Source organism: Mustela nigripes, chromosome 16 (genome assembly GCF_022355385.1).
Source record: "Mustela nigripes isolate SB6536 chromosome 16, MUSNIG.SB6536, whole genome shotgun sequence".
Lineage (NCBI taxonomy): Eukaryota > Metazoa > Chordata > Mammalia > Carnivora > Mustelidae > Mustela > Mustela nigripes.
The window spans coordinates 44655448-44674196 of record NC_081572.1 but is presented as its reverse complement, the minus strand read 5'-3'; the positions used below and the strand labels follow the sequence as shown (position 1 = coordinate 44674196).

Below are 18749 nucleotides of genomic sequence, written 5' to 3'. Positions count from 1 at the left end.
GTAAAATGTAGTGAAGTAATCAAGGAACGATGAGTTTTGAATATCTGTTAGCTTTCTTGAATATAACTTAATTGTAATTGTAAGTTTACAAATTTAATTTTTAGTCATGACTGTCTTTAATAGCTGGCTCACAAAATTCCTGAAAATTCAGGAATGGGCCCTAGAGATCTGGTGCGAGCCCACACTGGGTTGCCAGTGCTCCTGCTGCTCAGGACCCAGGAACTCTGAGGACCCTCACACTCTGCTCTCCCTCCCGCAGATCCTCTCCTTTATCCTGCACACGATTGTGCGAGGATTCATCCACTCTGCTGTTGGGGGCCTGTATGCTGCTGTGTAAGTGCTGGGTGGTGTGGGTGGCCTGGCACCGAGGGTGGGGAATGGCCTAGGGGGAGGTTTGTGGTGGGACTGAAGTCCTGAAGGGGCCAGCCTGCCATCTTGTATCAGGGATGGGCACCAGATTTTTGTTGGCTGTGTCAAGGGACCGTCACACCTGGCGGGAGGGGGGTCAGCGGGCAGAGACAGCTGGGTGCCCACAAGCCTTGGCATCTAGCACGAAGTCAGTTCCTCAAGCCAGGGTCAGTGCTCATTATTGCCTCCGGGCTGCCACTCGGCCGCGTCCTGGGACTGCCCCTGGCTGCTCACAGGAAGGGCAGGGGTGGGCTCTGGCTGCCCAGAGCTGAGCATTGATGTTCCAATGGCTCCCAGCAGGGGCAGTGACGCGGGTAACTGAGCCCACAGTGTGTTAGACTGCTCTCACCCTGAGTCCGAAAGGGCCTGGTTCTGCCCACAGCCTTCTCAGTCCTGGGCTAAAATGAAACCTGCCTCCTTTTCCAAGAGGCCACATGTGCAGAGGGAACCACCACAGCTATCCTTCCCCCTTCGGCTGGGGTTTGGCTCAAAAGTGGAACTCGGGGTAGCACCTGGCTGGCTCAGTCAGTGGAGCATGCAACTCTTGACCTCAGGGTTGAGTTCGAGCCCTACATTGGGTGCGGAGATTATTTAAAAGTAAAATCTTAAAAGAAAAAAAAAATGGAACCCAAGCACCATGTGCTGTGTGTCCCTGCTTGAAGACCCGTTGGTTCCCCACTGGGAATCCCTTTCCTCCTCTGGGGCTGCAAAGCCTGACATCTGCTGAGATTTTTGTCAGAATTCGGCATCCCACGGGGGTCATTCCAGGTCTGCACCCAGTGCCAGGAGGAAGTTGCCACTGCCCAGGCAGAATGTGCAAGTCCACAAAGAGTGTTATGCCGAGTTTCCGTGATTACACAACACTCCTCTAGATGAGGGCATAGCTGAGCCAGGGCCGGCCTCCGACCTGCTCCCTCGGCCCGGTTTCCAAGCTGCAGACTCCTTCTGGCACCACTCGTCCCCCTCAGCTTGTCCAGCCCCACCGTGGACCTGGGGCATACATGGGTTGGTGGGATCCTCCAGAATCTGGGCCCTCACTGGTCTGAAAGAGAAACTGACAGTCGCAGATCTGCTTAGCAGAAACAAATCTCAAGCAGGCACCCCAGCGTTCTCTCAGGTGGCTCCCGCCTCTGCTCTGGCACCTGACGTGCTGCCTGGAGGCTCCAGGACACCTGGGGCCAGGTTGGGACTGGGGGGCATTTGGAAAGCCTGAGAGTGGCACCTGTGGTGACAGGTCGTCTGTTGTCCCGGCAGGTACCCCTCCACCCAGTTCGGCAGCCTCACGGGACTGCAGTCGCTGGTCAGTGCACTCTTCGCCCTACTGCAGCAGCCCCTGTTTCTGGCCATGATGGGTCCCCTCCAAGGAGACCCTCTCTGGGTAAGAAGGGTCTGGGGCAGTGGGGTGTGGCATCAGCCCCACTCTGCAGACTCAGAGCTAGGAGGCATCCCTTTGCAGCTTCTGGAACCCCAGCAGTAGACAGGTTGGAGCTTTGGTTAGGATTGATTCAGGGTCCTCTGGAGACTGGGGGTTGGGCAGGAGGAGAAAAGTATCCTTTCTAGACCTGAGGTTGGGGTAGCCCTCCCGCCAAAGGTTATAATTTCTAAACAGGTACTGTGAGCCTGCCCCAGTCCTGGTCCTACCCCTGGATGTTCACATCAGTAGGTCAGAGGTGGGGGCCTGGGCCCTGAGGGCTTCCTAGCAGCTGTGGACACTGGGAAACTCGGACGCTGGAATGTGGAACAACGGGCCCTTGGACCGCTTGAACCTTCCAGTTTCAGCTTTTCCTTTCTTCTCCTGTGACCTCACCTTTTCCAAACGGGAGTGTGGGGAAGGGTCTTGAGCCAGGCTCCGCAAAAGACCGCAGCTCCTGCCCGGTCCCCCACCTCGTGTGATGGCAGCTCTCATTTCTGCTTCTCTAGGTGAACGTGGGTTTGCTTGTCCTGAGCATGCTGGGGTTCTGCCTCCCCCTCTACCTCATCTGCTACCGGCGCCAGCTGGAGAGGCAGCTACAGCAGAAGAGGGAGGATGACAAGCTTTTCCTCAAGCTGAACGGCTCCTCCAACCGGGAGGCTTTCGTGTAGCTCCCACGACCTCAGAACTATGGTCTCCTGCCCTTGCTTCAGTGACTCACCAGTGTCCTCCTCCCCATCCCAGAGGACCTCCGTGCACCCTCAGGATCCTTGCCTTCACATTTTGGAGTCCACGCTCCCTCCCCAGGGCCCCAGTCCTGCCTTGGAGCTCTGCAGCGGAAGGACTGGAGAGGGCCCGGATGTGCGATTTTCCTAGTGCCGGAAGCAAGGGCTGCTGTGGGCTTTGCTCTGCCATCCTAGAGGGGCCCTTGGGCTTTGAGGCTCAGTGGGGCCTGCAGGGGGAGCAAGAAGGAGCCCAGCAGACAGGCTCTCTCCTTCATATGTCTGGATTCTGCCTCTTGCCAAAGCAGTGGGGTCTGCCATCTACTGCCTGCCACCTGCCTCTCGGCCGCATGCCCACTGGCCACACCTGCCCAAGGACAAAGGCTCTCATCGTCTGCACCCCCTCGCCTGCCCCTCGACCTCCTCCCTTGGCCAGTCGGAGGCTGCCTGAGGAAGGAAGGACCCGCTTCCTGTTGTTGGTGCTAACTCCTTTGTAATTCCAGCCCCCTGTGGCCTGTCCATGACCTGTCCTCCTGTTCCAGGCCTGTGGAGAAGCCCCCCCGCCGGCTGAAAGCCTGGGGAGGGAATGGAGGGCTGGATAGTCAGGCATCGCTCAGGAGCCAAGGACAAGGCTAATGAGCAGTCCCTCACCTCCTCCCTCAGGGCCAGGAGTGTTTCCGCTGCCACCCTCCATCCAGCCTGTGACCTGAAGGGAATTAAAACGGCACCAACAGGGCACCCCCGACACACACAGCTGTTTTTATGAGGGTGGAAGTCAGGCTGTTGCTGACAGACATGGAGGGCCAGGCCTGACTGGGGAGATAGGGTTGTGAAGGGCTTAGGGGTGTGTGTACTTGTGGGATGTGTGAGAGGTGTATATGTGGGGTGATTCTGAGGTGGGGGTTCTGGGTGTCTGCCTTTAACCTCCCAGAGCCGTGGGACAGGCAGCCCAGGCCTGCCACAGGCTCTGGGTCCCGAGGCTGCCTTGCTCTGGGCCTGGAGCTTGTTTGAGGCTGTGGGGTTATACTGCCCCCTGCCGGCAGGCTCCTCCGGGGCCCGTAGCTGTTTACTTGAGAGAGGTGGCTCTCTTCCAGGCTGGCCTGGCTCTCCAGCCACCCGCCTGACTGCCCCCAGAAATGGGTCTGAGACTTCCTGGGAGTGCTCAGCAGGGTGGGTTGATTTTTAGGTTTATACGTTTGGGTCTTTTAAGTTTTACCAGACTCCTTTTTATAAAGCAATAAATCCCATTTTTCCTCCTGGGAAGGGATGACCCTGCTAGCATTTTCAGTTAATGGCTACACGTGCCTGTTTTGAGCTTGAGAAGAAAAGGCAAGACAAAATTTTCTGCCGCTGACCAGCCCCAGTCCTACCCAGTCACTGCCCATCTGTGATGGGTGACTGCCATCTTAAGAGCTGCACTAGTCAAGAAAAGACCTCACTGCCCCACCTCACCCCCAAACTGGGCTTGTGCAGAGATCTTAAAAGTGGGGACCACCCCTCCTCTGCTGTCCAGCCCAGCCACACCACGAATCCTGACCCCTTGTATCCCCTACTCAGGTTTCCCACCCCTGGCTCAACCACCCTGAGGGTTCCTCCTGAGCTCAGGTCACAGGGTGACACCAAGAAAATCTCAGGTTCAAAGAGACAGAGGCAGAACGCAGTGAGGGGAACTTGTGGAGAACAGGAAGGGGCAGACCCAGGGCCAAGTCTGAGCTCTGCCTGAACCGTGGAGCACCTCCTGCACACTTCCATTTTCCTGGGCTTCCGTCCAGTCCACTCAAACACTAAAAAGCAAAAGAACATATGTTTAAAATAAATATTTTTTAAAAAGAGGGAACTAGATCAACATTTCCCAAACCATTCCTCAGAACACTAGCTCTGTAAGATGCTAATTATTCTAATTTAAGAAATCACGGTCAGGGGCACCTGGCTGGGTCAGTCAGTAGAACATGTGACTCTGGATCTTGGAGTTGTGAGTTCAAGCCCACATTGGGCACAGGACTTGAGAGAAAAAGAAAATGGTCAAATTCGGGAAAGGCAGAGTTAAAGTCAAGCACGTTTTCTTAGCAACAGGCACTTGTTGCACTTCTGTCATGTTCATGGACATGTTGCTCCCCGGGACCAGGTGCGGCGTGCTGCAGAGGGAGCACTGGTTTTAGCAGTCAGAGCCGTCCTCCACGTGCAGCCCAGTGACCACTTGTTAGAGATGTGAACTCTAGGTGTTGCCTCTGCCCTAGATGGAACGGGCAGTCCACGTTTGGCTGAGCCCCACCTGGTGATTCTGGTGCCCCCCAAACGTTTGAGACCTCATTCTGCCCTGACCGTAGGGATTTGGTGGGTTACATATTTTCCTACCATCATCCTTGAATCATGATAACAACCCAGGAACCAGATACTATCCCTATTTTATAACTGGAAAATTTGAGGCCCAGGGGCTGTTTACGGAGATGCTAACTAGCAAGAATTAGCAAAGGCCCTTTCCACTGAGAAAACGAAGGAAGGTTGTACAGTCAGGGTTTGTGCTGTCCCCAGGTGCGCCCAGGCCCAGCCAAAGGGAGCTGCTGCCTGTCTCTCCCACCCACCCGCTTGCAGCACATGAGCACTCTGTGGGAAGAAACAGGCCTTGAGAAACTAAAGTCCAGTGGGGGAGATATTCTAGGGCCAACAGCATGTGGAGCCATGCTGATGGGCCAGGTACCTGTTCCCTCACTTTGTTCTCAGGGGCCAGTCATTCTGCTCTGCCCGTAGGGAGTTAGTGGGTTACATATTTTTCTATCATCATCCTTGAATCATGATAACAACCCAAGGAGTTAGATACTATCCCTTTTTTGTAGCTGGAAAACTCGAGGCCCAGAGGGTATAGTCACTTGCTCAGGGTTAGACCTGGTACTTTTATGCTCCTAAAGTCATCAGAGAATCCAAGGCCCTCCAGACCAGGACATTCCATTCGGAGCTTCAGCTCCAGGGCCCACTGGGCCTCCGGAGCAGGGCAGCAACCGCCTGGGGAAGGGAAGTAAAAAGCCAGGCATGGTCTCCATTTTCCAGAGTCAAGAGCTTCCTCAGAGAGGGAGTTGAGCTCTACTTAATAAGAGTCATGTTGGCTGATGGGTACTTGACCAAGGGAGCAAATCTCCGGTCACCCCGACCCTGAGAGGAGTGCCGTGGGAGGGGAAGGGACCATGAGCTATTCAGAGGCAATGGGCATCAAGGGGCCACAGACATCTGTCTCCACCTCCCCTCTCCCCATTCTTCAGGCTCCTGGCGGGAAGGAACAGGAAGTGATACCTGGCCATGCGCTTTTGGTCAGAGTGAGGATGGGGACTGATTCTCCCTCAGGAACATTGCCGGGGGTCCCTTTGTTTCTAGTCTTCCTGGACTCTTGCCTAGGAATCTAGTCATTCCTTGGTGGTTGCCTCCCTCCAAACCCTTCTGGGGAAAGGCTCCTACCCTCCTAAAGGCCATGGGTATGGTTGCAGGCCCCTGTGGTTTCCCCTCCATTTTGTTCTTTCTCCTTTCCCACTTGTACCTGGAATCGGCCTGGTGAAAAGAATGTCTGCTCCAGCCTTCCTTGTCCTGGCCCTGGGCTCTGTAGTCTGGGCGGGAGTCATACTGCCCCGGGGCCCAAGGATGCTGAGATGGGGACCCACCTGGTATTGGGGGTACATAGGCAGCAGCACGAATACGTCCAGCCCAGTGGAGTTTCTGATGAGCTTGCATGTCAGCCTACATGAGTTTGAATACGTAACGGGGCAGAGGGGATGCTGGTGCAGACAAACAGTGGGCACTCTAGGGTGAGGTGCTCCTGTCACAGAACTCTGAGAGGTCCTCTCCACAGGATTGGGCTTCGGGGGCCATTTAAGCACTGGCTCCCCTCCCTCTGAAGGAGTATATAATGGCTTCTCACGGGCTCTTGCGGTGGTGAGATGCTTTATCTGTACCAATTACCAGGGCCCAACCCAAGGGACATAGCCCGTTTTCCCCAATACGGATGGTGACATTGTGAGGATTTGGAACCCAGGACCCCCAAAGTGAAGGAGTTGGCTTTCCCCAGGGTTGGGGGTTGGTCAGGGTGAATAGGTGAGCTCTGTGAGCCTGTTTCCACCCGTGCCCTAACTCCCTGGGATGAGGGTCCTGGGGTAGGGGTACAGCCTCGTCCACGGCTGGCCTGCCACGGGGAGGAGCTCTGTCAACAGGGAGCCACTACCTATGCCCCTGAGTCTCCGCAGATAGCACGCCCACCTTCGAAGTTAGTCATCCTCTGCCTCTTGGAGCGGATCTGAGACCGACCAGGGTCCCTGGCAGCTCCCAGCCTCATCCCAGCATGAGACTCCATCTCCCCGTGTGCCAAGGAGGCAGTGAGAGAAGCAGAGCTTAGAGGCCCCACCACGAATACCATCTCAGTGCTGTTAGGCACATCTTGAGCCTCAGTTTCCTTATCCGTAAAATGGAGGTCATACCTTCACTGTGAGGTAGGGGAACACGGACACAAAGCCCCCACACAGTGGTCTACTTGGCACTTAGAAGGTACTTACCAAGCGACAGCATTATGTTTATGATTCAGGAGGCGTCCAGAGAGCCCAGGGAACAAAGACTACCCCACCCCCCAAAACCCCATCCTATAATCGACATCTATTCTGGGCACCTCGGACCAGAACAGGCCTGTGTTCACCTCTCTCTCTCTCTCTCTCTCCGAAACCCTCTCTATGCAAAAACCTTAAGAAGTTGTCCCCTTGTCCGTTTTTCTTTTATGGCCCACATTTTAGTAAAGGATTTGGCCCCAAAGCCCCTCAAGGTAAGTGTTGAGATACCCTGACAGCTTATGCAAAGCAGGGTGACAGGTCACGGTGTGTAGGCAGCACCGCTGTACTTCCTCCTATACAAGCACTTGGCTGTGCACAATGTGTTCACATGTTTGGGGCCCATCAGGTGTGAACACGTTTTGAGGAGTGTGTAGGAGCTCGTCCGTGTGCTGCTTCCCCAGCTGGAGAAGAGGGAGGGGATCTTGCCTCTCTGAATCCCCACCCATTGCTGGAAAGTCCTGGGTCCCGGGTGGTACCTGAAGGGTTCATCAGTTTCCTGTGTTAACCAGGGTCAGTGGTGTCACCAGAGCTCAGTAACAGACCCTGCCTTCCTGCTTCATTGCTGTCTCTGGCCCCCAACGTACTTCCTGGCCCACAGTAAGCACTCAATAAATGTACGCAGAGAATGACTAAGAACCTCTTCTTCCTCCTCTGCTTCCGGTGTCTCTTCTTAAGTCACACATATTTCTGCCCCTTGCCTTTTGCTCAGATTCTCTGTCACTTGTCTGACCCATGCTCCCTGACCCCTGCCACTCCCTCCTGCAGCACTCGCTATCCCCCAGCTTTACTGGCTTAGCCTTCACCTCTGCCATTTGAAGAAGTGGGCAAGGGACAGAGTGAGGGGCATCTTGTGTGGAAAGACCAAGGCTCCTGGTGAATTCTGGTTCTAAAGGGAGCTCACTCTTGTCCCTTTTCTTTTTCCTAACATGGTGGTCATGGACATGACCTGTAGATTGCCCAGCAAGCCAGCCATCTTCCTCCCGAGCCCTGGGCAGTGGCAGCGACAGTGAGAGAGAGAGAGAGAGAGAGAGAGCAAGAGCGCCACTGGGTGTCTCCAGAGAATCCCCAAGGGGATCCCTACCCCAGGGAAGGCAGGGGCAGCCTGGCTCCTGACCCTGCCAGGGTGGAGAGGGCTTGAGGCCCAGGGGAGAGATGTGGATGGCCTTGGGGGCCAGGGGCGGGTTGAGCAGGAAGGAGAGAGAATACTACATGGAATGTGACAGAGCTCCTGCTTGTCAGGATTGCAAACTCAAAACTGCCACATTCCTGCCACATTTCCTTTTCCATGGCCATGTGGGATTGAGCCTAGTGTTGTCAGATCTTCTGAGATTTTCCAAGAGAAGCTGAAAATCCAGGGTGTCTGGGTGCCTAGGCGGATGCCTAATGGACTGGCTCAGTCTGTTAGGCATCTGTTTTCAGCTCAGGTCATGATCTTGGGGTCCTGGGATTGAGTCCCACATCGGGCTCCCTTTTCAGCAGGGAGTCTGCTTCTCCCTCTGCTGCTCACACGCCACTCATGCCTGCGTGCACGTGTGCACGCTCTCTCCCAAATAAATAAATAAAATCTTTGTTTAAAAAGTTAAAAATGGGGCACCTGGGTGGCTCAGGTGGGTTAAGCCTCTGCCTTCGGCTCAGGTCATGGTCTCAGGGTCCTCGGATCGAGCCTCACATCGGGCTCTCTGCTCAGCGGGGAGCCTGTTCACCCCACCTCTCTGCCTGCCTCTCTGCCTACTTGTGATCTCTGTCGAATAAATAAATAAAATCTTTTAAAAAAAATAAAAAGTTAAAAAAGAGAGAGAAGCTGAAAATCCTAAATTTTATTATTTTTTAAAAATCCCCATTTTCAGGGGCACCTGGGTGGCTCAGTTGATTAAGTTTCTCCCTTCGGCTCAGCTCATGATCCCCAGATCCTGGGATCCAGCCCTGCATCAGGCTCCTTGCTCAGCGGGGAGCCTGCTTCTCTCTCTCTCTCTTCTTCTCAGTCTTGCTCTCTCTCCCTCTCTGTCACTGTCTCCCTCTCTCTCTCTCACAAATAAATAAATAAAATCTTTTAAACAACAACAACAACAACAACAACAAAAAACCTTCCATGCCTGCTCAAATAGCTTTCAACTGTGTGCAGGGCAAACACCGTCAGAGGCAGGGTGAGGGAAGAGGACTAAATTGAAGGCCTCACTGCTTCTTTTGAGTGCCCAAAGCAACTCCTTGTCTGTTTCTTTGACTCCAGCAGGTGACACATTCATCTTCCATCAGACTGTGGCCCTACCGACACGGCGACCTTTTTTTCTTTACCGTTGTTACCCCCCCAGCCTGGGACCTAATGAATGCTGTTGAGTAAGCAAGTGGGCTAAACACTCCAGTTTGGTTTCTAGACTGGCCTGGAGTCTCTATTTAGGGTCAGGTAATTGTCAGGCAAGGTGCCCGGTGGAAGCAGCAATGCACAGGGGCACTTACTGGCAGAGAGCCTGCCCTTGGCCTTGACCTGCAGACAAGCTCCTGGGCCCCATGGCCCCTCCCAGCAGCCAGGGTCACAGGTTTGTCTGTTTGTTTGTTTGTTTGTTTTTGGGTCTGGTGTCTGTCTCTCCACCAGAATGAATGTTCCCTGAAAGCTGGCACATTCTTTGCTTTGGTCACTATGATGCTTCCAGTGCCTGGCAAGGAACAGCTGCTCAATCAATATTTGGAACATGAAACTTGAAAAGGGAGAGAGAGAGAGACAAAAATAAACAGAAAAGAGGCTGAACCTCGCTGAGAAGCTGGGGGAAGAGCATGCTCTTGCCCGCCAGAAGGGACAGAGCAGAAGATGGAAACAGTGAAACACAGTCTCCCCGAGATACCCAGAGATGGGTTACAGGTGCGGCTGTGGCTGAGGCAGCAACAGGGCCTGCCAGCCAGGAGAACGTCGAGATGCATAGACATGAAGATGAAGGCAAGAGGAAGACCGAGACAGAGCTAAGAGTGCACAGAGTGGGGAAGGAGACCGGTTTGAAGAGAAGAAGAAGAAACACTGGGCTGGAAGTCATCGCCCAGACAGAGCAGTGGGACAGAGACAGAGACTACAGGGACGGGCAGAGAGGCAGGGAGGGGTCCGGAGAGAATAGGAGGGAGGAGAGATGAACAGAGACTGAGAGAGGAAAGACAGAGACAGAGAGGACAGAAATACAGCTAGAGAGGGAGACAAAGGCACAGAGAGGTATGGAGGAGAGATGGAGAAAGAGTTGGAGAGGGAACTAGGCATGGAGAGAAGACAGAAAGGTGCAGCTAGAGATGGAGAGAGGGCAAGAAACAAAGAAAGAGACAGGAGAGGCAGAAGGTCACTGGGACACTCGAGATTTTAAGCCTGGAGCATGGAGAAGTGGTTTTGAGGGGGCAGCGGTGTCCGTCCCTCCTTCGTCACAGCACCCCTTCCCCAGGAACAGGGATGTGAAGACATCTGCCCCTTCCTCTGCTCATCCCCCAACCCCAGCTTGTGTGCTCTCTCTCAAATAAATAAAATAGATATTTTTTTAAAATTTTATTTATTTATTTGACAGACAGAGATCCCAAATAGGCAGAGAGAGAAGCAGAGATAGAGAGGGGGAAGCAGGCTTGCCACGGAGCAGAGAGCCTGGGCAGGCGGGGCTCGATCCCAGGACCCTGGGATCACAACCTGAGCTGAAGGCAGAGGCTTTAACCCACTGAGCCACCCAGGCACCCCAAATAAAATATTGAAAAAAAAAAAAGAAAGAAATTGTTAATCCTGTGAAGTACAATAACGGCATTGTGGGTTTTTGAGAAAATATTCCTATTTCTAGAACGCACGCTGAAACACAGAGTGTGGTGATACGATGTCTGGGATCTTCTTTAAAATGCTTCAGAATGGGATGCCTGGGTGGCTCAGTTGGTTAAGCAGCAGCCTTTGGCTCAGGTCATGATCCCAGCGTCCTGGGATTGAGTCCCACATCAGGCTCCTTGCTCGGCGGGGAGCCTGCTTCTCCCTCTGCCTCTGCCTGCCATTCTGCCTGTGCTCGCTCTCTCCCCTCTCTCTCTCTGATAAATAAATAAAATCTAAAATAAATAAATAAATAAATAAAATAAAATGCTTCAGAAAAGACATGTCACAAGAGTGGCACCATCTTGCCAACAGCTGAATCTGGGTGACGAGGACCCTCAGGGGCTGCCCCCTGCCCCTGGAACAGAGGTACAGTTCCCTAGCTTGGCACCAGTCCCACCTGCGTGGCCACACGTGAAGCGCTCACGTGCTAACCAGAGGCCCTTGTTGAATCCTGCCTCCAGGCCTTTGAGAGTAAGAAAGAGTCCCCCTCTGGAGATGCCAGCTCCTCTTCCAACCTGGCTCAAGTACCATTGTCCTGGCATGCTCCCCACACCGATGCAGCCCAGGAGGTCTCTGCTGGGACCTGCCTCAGCACTGTTTCAGTCCTGTAAAAGTGCAAGGGCTCCTCTCTCTGAGGGACTCGAGAGCAGAGTCTGTTTCCCATCTTTTTACTTTCCCCATTGCCCAGCACAGCCTCCAAGCTCCCTTGTCTCAGCTCTCATTAACTAAGAGTCACTTCAGCAATAATTCCTCTCATCAGGCAGGGCTCAGACAAAACATCACCTCTTTGAAGAGCCTTCCCTGACCACCCAGCTAACGTTGCCCTGTCCTGCCTCTCCATAACGTTTACCACTACTCGAGGCCATTTCTGTATTTGTTTATATTCTGCTCCCTGCCCCACCCTGCCACTGAACAAGGGAAAGACCTGGTTTTTCTAGGTCACCCCTGTATCCTGAGTGCCGAGAAAAAGGCCCAGGACGAGGCCAGGAGCTTAATCAATATTTATTGAGTGAATGAGTAAATGTAGTTGTCCCAACTAGACTGCAGGCTCCCAGGGGGCAGGGTTTGGTTACCTTCTGGAGAGAGCCAGCACATGGCAATTGTTAAATAACCGTTCATTGATACTATGTAGGGGTAACAGTTCCAGGGGTAATCTTGGACTTTGGATCATAATACCTCTTCTCGGGGCGCTTGGGTGGCTCAGTAGGTTAAGTGTCTGCCGTCGGCTCAGGTCATGACCCCCAGGGTCCTGGGATTGAGCCCCGCGTGGGGCTCCCTACTTAAGCCAGGAGCCTGCTTCTCCCTCTTCTCCATGCTCATGTTCTTTTTCTCTTTCAAATACATAAATAAATAAATAGAATCTTAAGAAAAATACCTCTTCTCTTGGCCTTCCTTCAAGGGACTTGGACTTGGATTTCTGAGGCAATCCATGCACCTACTTTAGGATTTGATAAATGAGAGGCCAACATGTGCAATACTCAGGGTTCCGCTGAGGTACCCATCATGTATGGCTTGCCAGCAATATGTCACCTGCTCCATCCTCCCTTCCCAAATCCCCATCTTGGGCAGTCCACTCGCCCTCACCTGGCTGTCCCTCAGATCCAACACTGGAGTCATTATTTTTCTCTGTGTACATCTATCTTTCCAGTATTCTCCTGAAGGCAGGACAGCCCATTCAGGCTCCCAGGTCAGAAATCTGGGTGGTGTTCTCCCTTTCTCCCTCTCAGCCAATTAGTCAACAAACCTTATGGATATTAACCTCTTGAGTTGCTTCCCTCCCCTGCCCTTTCCTATCACTGTCCTAGTCCCTCTTCTCCACACTTCTGCAGAAGCCTCCTAACTGGCTCCCTGCTTCTGGTCTGGCTCCTCCATGCCCTCTCCACCTACCCCTTAGAGTGAGCCTTCATACACCAAACTTGCTTAACCTTCTTTTTAAAAAGATTTATTTATTTGAGAGAGTGCATGCCCATGGGTGGGGGGTGGAGTGGGGGGAAGGGAGAGAATCTTAAGCAAACTCCCTGCTGAATATGGAGCCCATGATAGGGGCTTGATGTCAAGACCCATGAGATCAAGACCTTGGCCGAAATGGACTAGGTTTTAAGCACCTGAAGTGCTTAAAAACTTCAAAGGGCCCCAGCCCTCTTAGGATGGACTCCAAACACCTTATCATTGCCAGGAACTATATTATCTGCATCCAACCCTCTCCCCACTCTATCTAGTTAACTCTGCCTTCCTAGCCCCCTGCAGATCTCAATTTAGAACCTCGTCTTGGGTGGGGTGGAGGATGGCACCTGGCTGGTTCAGTGGGTAGAGTATCATGCACTTGCCATCTCTGATGATGAGTTCAAGCTCCACGTTTGATCTCTGAGACAGGAATCTAAGCCCCATGTTGAGTGTGTAGATTACTTTAAAAAAACAAAAACAAAAACAAAACTTAAGAACAGAAAAGCCCCCCCCAAACCCACAAAAAAAAAATAAAAACCTCCCACCCCAAAACCTACCCCTCTTCTTCCAGGAAGCTTTTGCTGACCAGTATAATTCCACCAAGTATAATTCCTCCAGTATAATTCCACCAAACCTGTGTTCCACCACTCACGGACCTTTTCTCTAACCTGTCTTGTGTACTCTGTCAACGAAAGCACAGGTTTTGGGGACACGGCGCGTACTTTGCAAATACATATTGGATGAATGACATCACACTAAGACTGCTGGGTGAAAATCTCCAGCACATGCTCATTAAGGACTTGAGCAAGTCTTTTAACTTCTGCCTCCTCCTCACCCGTAAAGGTGCACAGCAATGGTAATTTTTTCTGGTAGAGATGTCTTGAGGAGTCAAGCACTTAAAAGAGCATTTGCACGTAAATTTGGTTATCGTTAATGTTTTCTTGGCACAGCCCTTTCCTGGATCTCAACCCACCACACCGAAGGGACCGTGCGTACAGGTACAGAACACTCACACCTAGGTCCCTACCCGACACTTTGCTGTCTGCCCGGCTAACTGGCCGAGTCTCGAGCGTGCCGGGCGTCCACCGCGGACCCGCAGGCCGAAGCCACGGCCCATTTAAGGACGAGGAAGGGGCGGGCCCGAGAAGGCTCCTCCTTCGCGCTGAGGTCAGCGCGCAGCGCAGCGTGTGACGCTCTGGTTGCCGCAGAGACGCCCCGCCCCCGCGCGGCGCTGCGGAACCGGAGCTCCGGGCGGCGTCGGCAGTGGCGCGGGAGGCGGCAAGGCCAGGACAGCAGGAGCCGGCGCGGCGACCGCAGCGAGAGCGGCGGGGACGGAGCAGACCACGACGAAGGCGCACAGGCAGCCGGGCCGGGCCGGGCCACGGGGAGAGCGGCCGCCGGGAAGCGGGCAGGAGGCCGGGCGGGCAGCGGGCAGCTGCCGAGCTGCGGAGCGACATGGTGCTGCTCAAGGAGTAGTGAGTGTCCGGCGGGCCGTGCGGAAGCGAGGAGGAAGGGAGAGTCGGGGATGACGACCAGGGAGCTTGATGGCCTGGCGGAGGGGATGCAGTGTCCGGACGGGACGCGAGGGGATGGAGAGCAATGGATGGGCTGTTGGGCGGCCCAGCAGGGGCTGAGGGCACTGCGAGGGCCGGACAGGGCCTGAGGGGATAGAGAGATACGGACAGCTCCTGCGGTGGGGCCTGAGGAACCGTGAAGGCCGAATAGGCCTGAGAGGAGAGGCCAAGGGGACAATGAGGGCTGCACAAGGCCTGAGATGGGGTCAAGGGGACAGTGAGAGCCAATAGGGCATGAAGAGGGGCTGAGGGGATGGAGATGTGGGGCGGCCCTACGGTGGGGCTGAGGGACTGGGGGCCCGCCAGAACTGCTGGAGTGGCTGAGGGGACTGGCGGGAGAAGGAGGAGTAGGCTTCAGGGACCAAGGAGCAGTTAGACAGCTTCAGGAATGGGGCTGAGATGATGGGGAGGAGTGTGAAGGGAACCTGGAGTATGAGGAGTGGCTGCCTTAGGCATCGGGGGAAGGATTGGATTTTAGTGCACCTAGGAAAAGGAGCAGGGAGTTAGGGCCAGGATTGGGTGACAGAGGAAGGGTCTAAAAAGATAGCAGAGGGGACTGGTGGCATGACGTGGTGCCCAGGTGGTAGGTGCAGAGGAGGAGGTACTTGGAAAGAAGCTTAGGATGTTTGCTTGGGACTTGGGGACACTTGGGTGAGGAATCCAGAAAATATCGGGGAGGAGCTGATTTGTGGGAGTTAGAGTGATGGAGAGGGCTGGGTTGTTAATAGGGTAGAGAGAATATGTTTGTGAATATATATAATAAATATATATATAGGAATAGGGTGTGGGGGACAAGGGCAGCCTGCCTCTAGAGCATTGTTAGTCTTGGTGCAAAGAGATAGAGAAATTGCTTTGAGAATTGAGAAAGTTCCCATAAAACCATTAATTGACGAAAGACAGTGAAGGGTGAGGGAGTTTTTGAGTAATGACTGGGCTGGGAAACTAGTGACTTCTGGTAGGTGTTGCAGGGAGATAGGCTTGCTCCTGAAATCTAGGGGATTAGATGACAGGGTGGGATGTTTAAATTGCTAAATCTTTCAAACACTAGCTGACGGATCACTGAAGCTCATGATTCCAATTAAACATTTCAAGACTTTTTTCCCCCCCAAAGAGGAGAGGTTGAGTGTGTATGTGCAGAATTTACAGTGAAGCTGCTTTGCTAAAGGGGAGGGCATGTGGGCAGTATTGGGTCAGAAGCCCAGAAGTCCAGAAGTAGGAGATGTCACGGTAGAGAGCAACTGGTTGAACTCATTTGGTACCCAGGCGGGTGTGCAGAGGGCACATTGGTGTCCATTTCGTTGCTGAAGGCACTTTGCCCCATTCCATCTGGCTTGCTCCTTGGAGGTGTTTAGGACATTTAGGACACAGTGTGGAACTTTGGATAACAAAGGGAGCAGAGATCCAGGTGTCATCCGAGCTTGAGACGTCATCTGAACAGCATTATTTTGAAGCCCCTCCACTTCTAGTTCTTGACATCCAGGAGGATGTTGATGCAGAGCTTGGAGCTTTATATGGTGAGGAGGAAGAACCTTGGTATCCCAACAGGAGGAGGGAGTGGTACACTTTGGATTTTATTATTTATTTTTAAAGTATTTTTTATAAAAACATATTTATTTATTTGAGAGAGAGAGAGAGAGAAATAGTGGCAGGGGTTGGAGAGAGAGAGAGAGAGAAAATCTCAAGCAGACTCTGTGCTGAGCACAGAGCCTGATGTGGGGCTCAATCTCAGGACTCCAAGATTATGACCTGAGCCGATATCAAGAGTTGGATGCTCAACTGACTGAGCTACCCACCTGCCTCAGCACTTTGGGTTTTAGTCTTGACCATCCAGACGACAGGCTTTTCCCATTCTCCTGATCTTTTGTTTCCTGTTCCCAAATGGATCCTAGAGTCTATAGAAACCTGTAGTTCTATGAAGAAAGTCAGTCAGGAAAGGGACCATCAGAAGAGATCTGAGTGAGTCTTGAAGAAAGGTCCTTCCTTCCCATTCTTTGTTCTTCTACCCTTGAAGCCTGCCAGGGAACGGTCCAAGGTGCTGGGGATGCAGAGCCTGCTCGGCATCTGCGTTTCCTTCCTGCCTGACTTGTGCTCTGTGTGTGCATCCTGGGGCAGGGGATGGGGAGGGGGGCATCCAAGCCACTTAGCCATGGCTGCAGCGCTGCAGCTCTGAGAAGGGTGGAAGTGAAGGTCACAGTGCAGTGAGCACAGCTCCAGTCTCAGCCCAGCACTGCCCCTGTGGCCCTATCCTTTGGAATTGCACTCTATTGCTGCTGAAGTGGTTTTGCTCCTAAGGAGCCAGGGACAAATGTCTGGGTGTGCGGCTGTCTTGTAAGCAACCTCAGAGCGTCCTCTCAGGAATTGGCTGATGCTTGTCTCTTTGCAGGGGCCTGGGGGGGTGGGGACTTGGTGCCCACCAAAGGCCTAAAGTTTTCCCTGTTGGTTTTTCTGATACTTCCTCTAACAGGATTCTTCTTGATTTGATTTCTGCAAATTCTTGGATGTGATCCTTACTGCTGTTCTTGAAGATAAAAGGCGTATTGTTTTCTAGGAAGTTTCTTCTGAGGGTGCAGAAATGGTGGCCTCCCAGTTGAAAGTGTTTTTCTGCACTGTTGGCTTTTTCTAATGGGAGGAGGGCCTTCGTGGCAGCATCCAATAACCTGCAGGATTGTGTTATTGGAATCATTCTGGTGGGGGGCGGTTAGCAGGCAGTAAGGACTCAAAGCCCATTTTGTTTTCCCTGTTACTTTTCTGCTCTGTGCCTTGCCTTTAGTGCGGTATTTTTCTCAGACCCCTGTGTGCTTCTTGCTACCTGGGGGAGCTTCGTGGATTTAGAAAATACTGAGTGGAGTGTTTACCAGCCTGGAACATGGATCCGAGTTGTCGGAACCACTGCATGGGAAGGACAACATAGCAGCTCATGCTTCACCAAGCGTGCAAGGTGCAGAAGGCTCCAGTGGGGCTAAGGTTTGGAAACTGAGAAGCTAAGCTCGGGAGCTGGCATGATGTGTATGAATATGACCAAGTGGTTTTGACTCAACTTGGACTTCATGGCTTTGAACTGGGGCTTGACTTGCTCTGCCACCAGCCCTCATATGTCTGTGGAATTCCAGCTGGTGTGGGACCTTGCTGGCCATGGCTTTTCTGTTGGGTTCCCGGTGGTACCTCCACCAATGGGTGTTCATTGAAGTGGAGAAGAAAAAGAAAGCAGTCAATTGGGGAGCCTTTGGACTGCCTCTGGAGGTCAGGACACAAGTTGAGTGTCCGCTCTTTGTGGCTTTGTCACAATAGCTTGTATTGCAATGCACTGGCCCAGAGCAGAGACAGTTGGTGCATGCTTTTAGTGTGATTAAGCTTCGAAGGAGCATGACCCTGTCCTAGCCTTCCACCTCGAGGGCTATTGTTAGGAGATGGGGCCCATAGAGATGAAATCCCCAGGGCCTGATTCTTCAGGTCTCTCTGACTCCTCATTGTGGCTTCAGAGTTTGCAGGGACAGGCCCTTGTTTTGCTGGGAAGGATTTTAGTGGGGGAGAGGGAGAAAAGGACAGCTCCAAATGTGAGTCAGAGGCCCAGGAAGTAGCTGGTAGAGGGACAGGTTTGCACTGAATCATAGGGACCTGAAGGGCATAGATGATCCTGCCTCAGAGCACTCAGGGGGCCATTCTCTGCTGGGTTTTTGACAGTGAGTGTATGTCACGTGTAACAAAACATTTAATAGTGTTCTAAGATGATGCTGTAAGAACCTTGGGCTACATACAGAGCCTGAAGTTGATACTGTTTTCCCTCTCTTGTAGTCGAGTCATCCTGCCTGTGTCTGTAGATGAGGTAAGTTCTTTTTCTTCCTTTTTATTCATAGTTGTATGTAATTGTTTGTGACCGTTGGCTAAGTTGGGTTCCAAGTGGCGCACACTCTTCGATTGGTTTTCGTGGTTGTTCTAACTTAAAGATAATCAGTACTTGATGAGAATTTTCCTGGTGCCACTTTCTGTCGAAGGAAGGCACTTATTTATTTATTTTTTTATATCTGCAGCCTACCTTAAGCTGTTGGCCCTTGGGGACTTTGACCAGAGACCAAAGGAGCCCCTTTTACCTGCTAGGACTGTGCCCATTTGGGGACATTTTATTGAGGGCATTGGGTGTGTGAGGGGATTTCTGGGACCTCCATGACACAGCTGGGAAGTGTGCATGGCTCTCTCTGTTGTGCAATAAACTAGTAGGGCAGGAAATCTCCGAGGCCCTCCCTAGCCACATTCTAGGTGACTGCTGGGAAGACCAAGGCCCAGAATCCTTTTACAAAG

General features: G+C 52.7%; 2 protein-coding genes across 6 annotated transcripts in view; both read left to right on the top strand.

Moving 5' to 3' along the window:
• SLC43A2 (solute carrier family 43 member 2) overlaps positions 1-3804 on the top strand; it is a 40219-nt gene extending 36415 nt beyond the window's left edge. For all 5 annotated transcript variants that reach the window (XM_059379745.1, XM_059379744.1, XM_059379741.1 and 2 more), the window contains 3 exons: positions 260-333; positions 1663-1786; positions 2329-3804. In XM_059379745.1, the coding sequence (XP_059235728.1) occupies positions 260-333; positions 1663-1786; positions 2329-2490 (360 nt within the window). In that variant the 3' untranslated portion in view covers positions 2491-3804. The remainder of the gene's footprint in view (positions 1-259; positions 334-1662; positions 1787-2328) is intronic.
• A 10286-nt stretch (positions 3805-14090) lies between these two features.
• PITPNA (phosphatidylinositol transfer protein alpha) overlaps positions 14091-18749 on the top strand; it is a 38940-nt gene continuing 34281 nt past the window's right edge. Inside the window, exons 1-2 of the mRNA XM_059379711.1 lie at positions 14091-14354; positions 18246-18276. Of these exons, the coding sequence (XP_059235694.1) occupies positions 14335-14354; positions 18246-18276 (51 nt within the window). The 5' untranslated portion in view covers positions 14091-14334. The remainder of the gene's footprint in view (positions 14355-18245; positions 18277-18749) is intronic.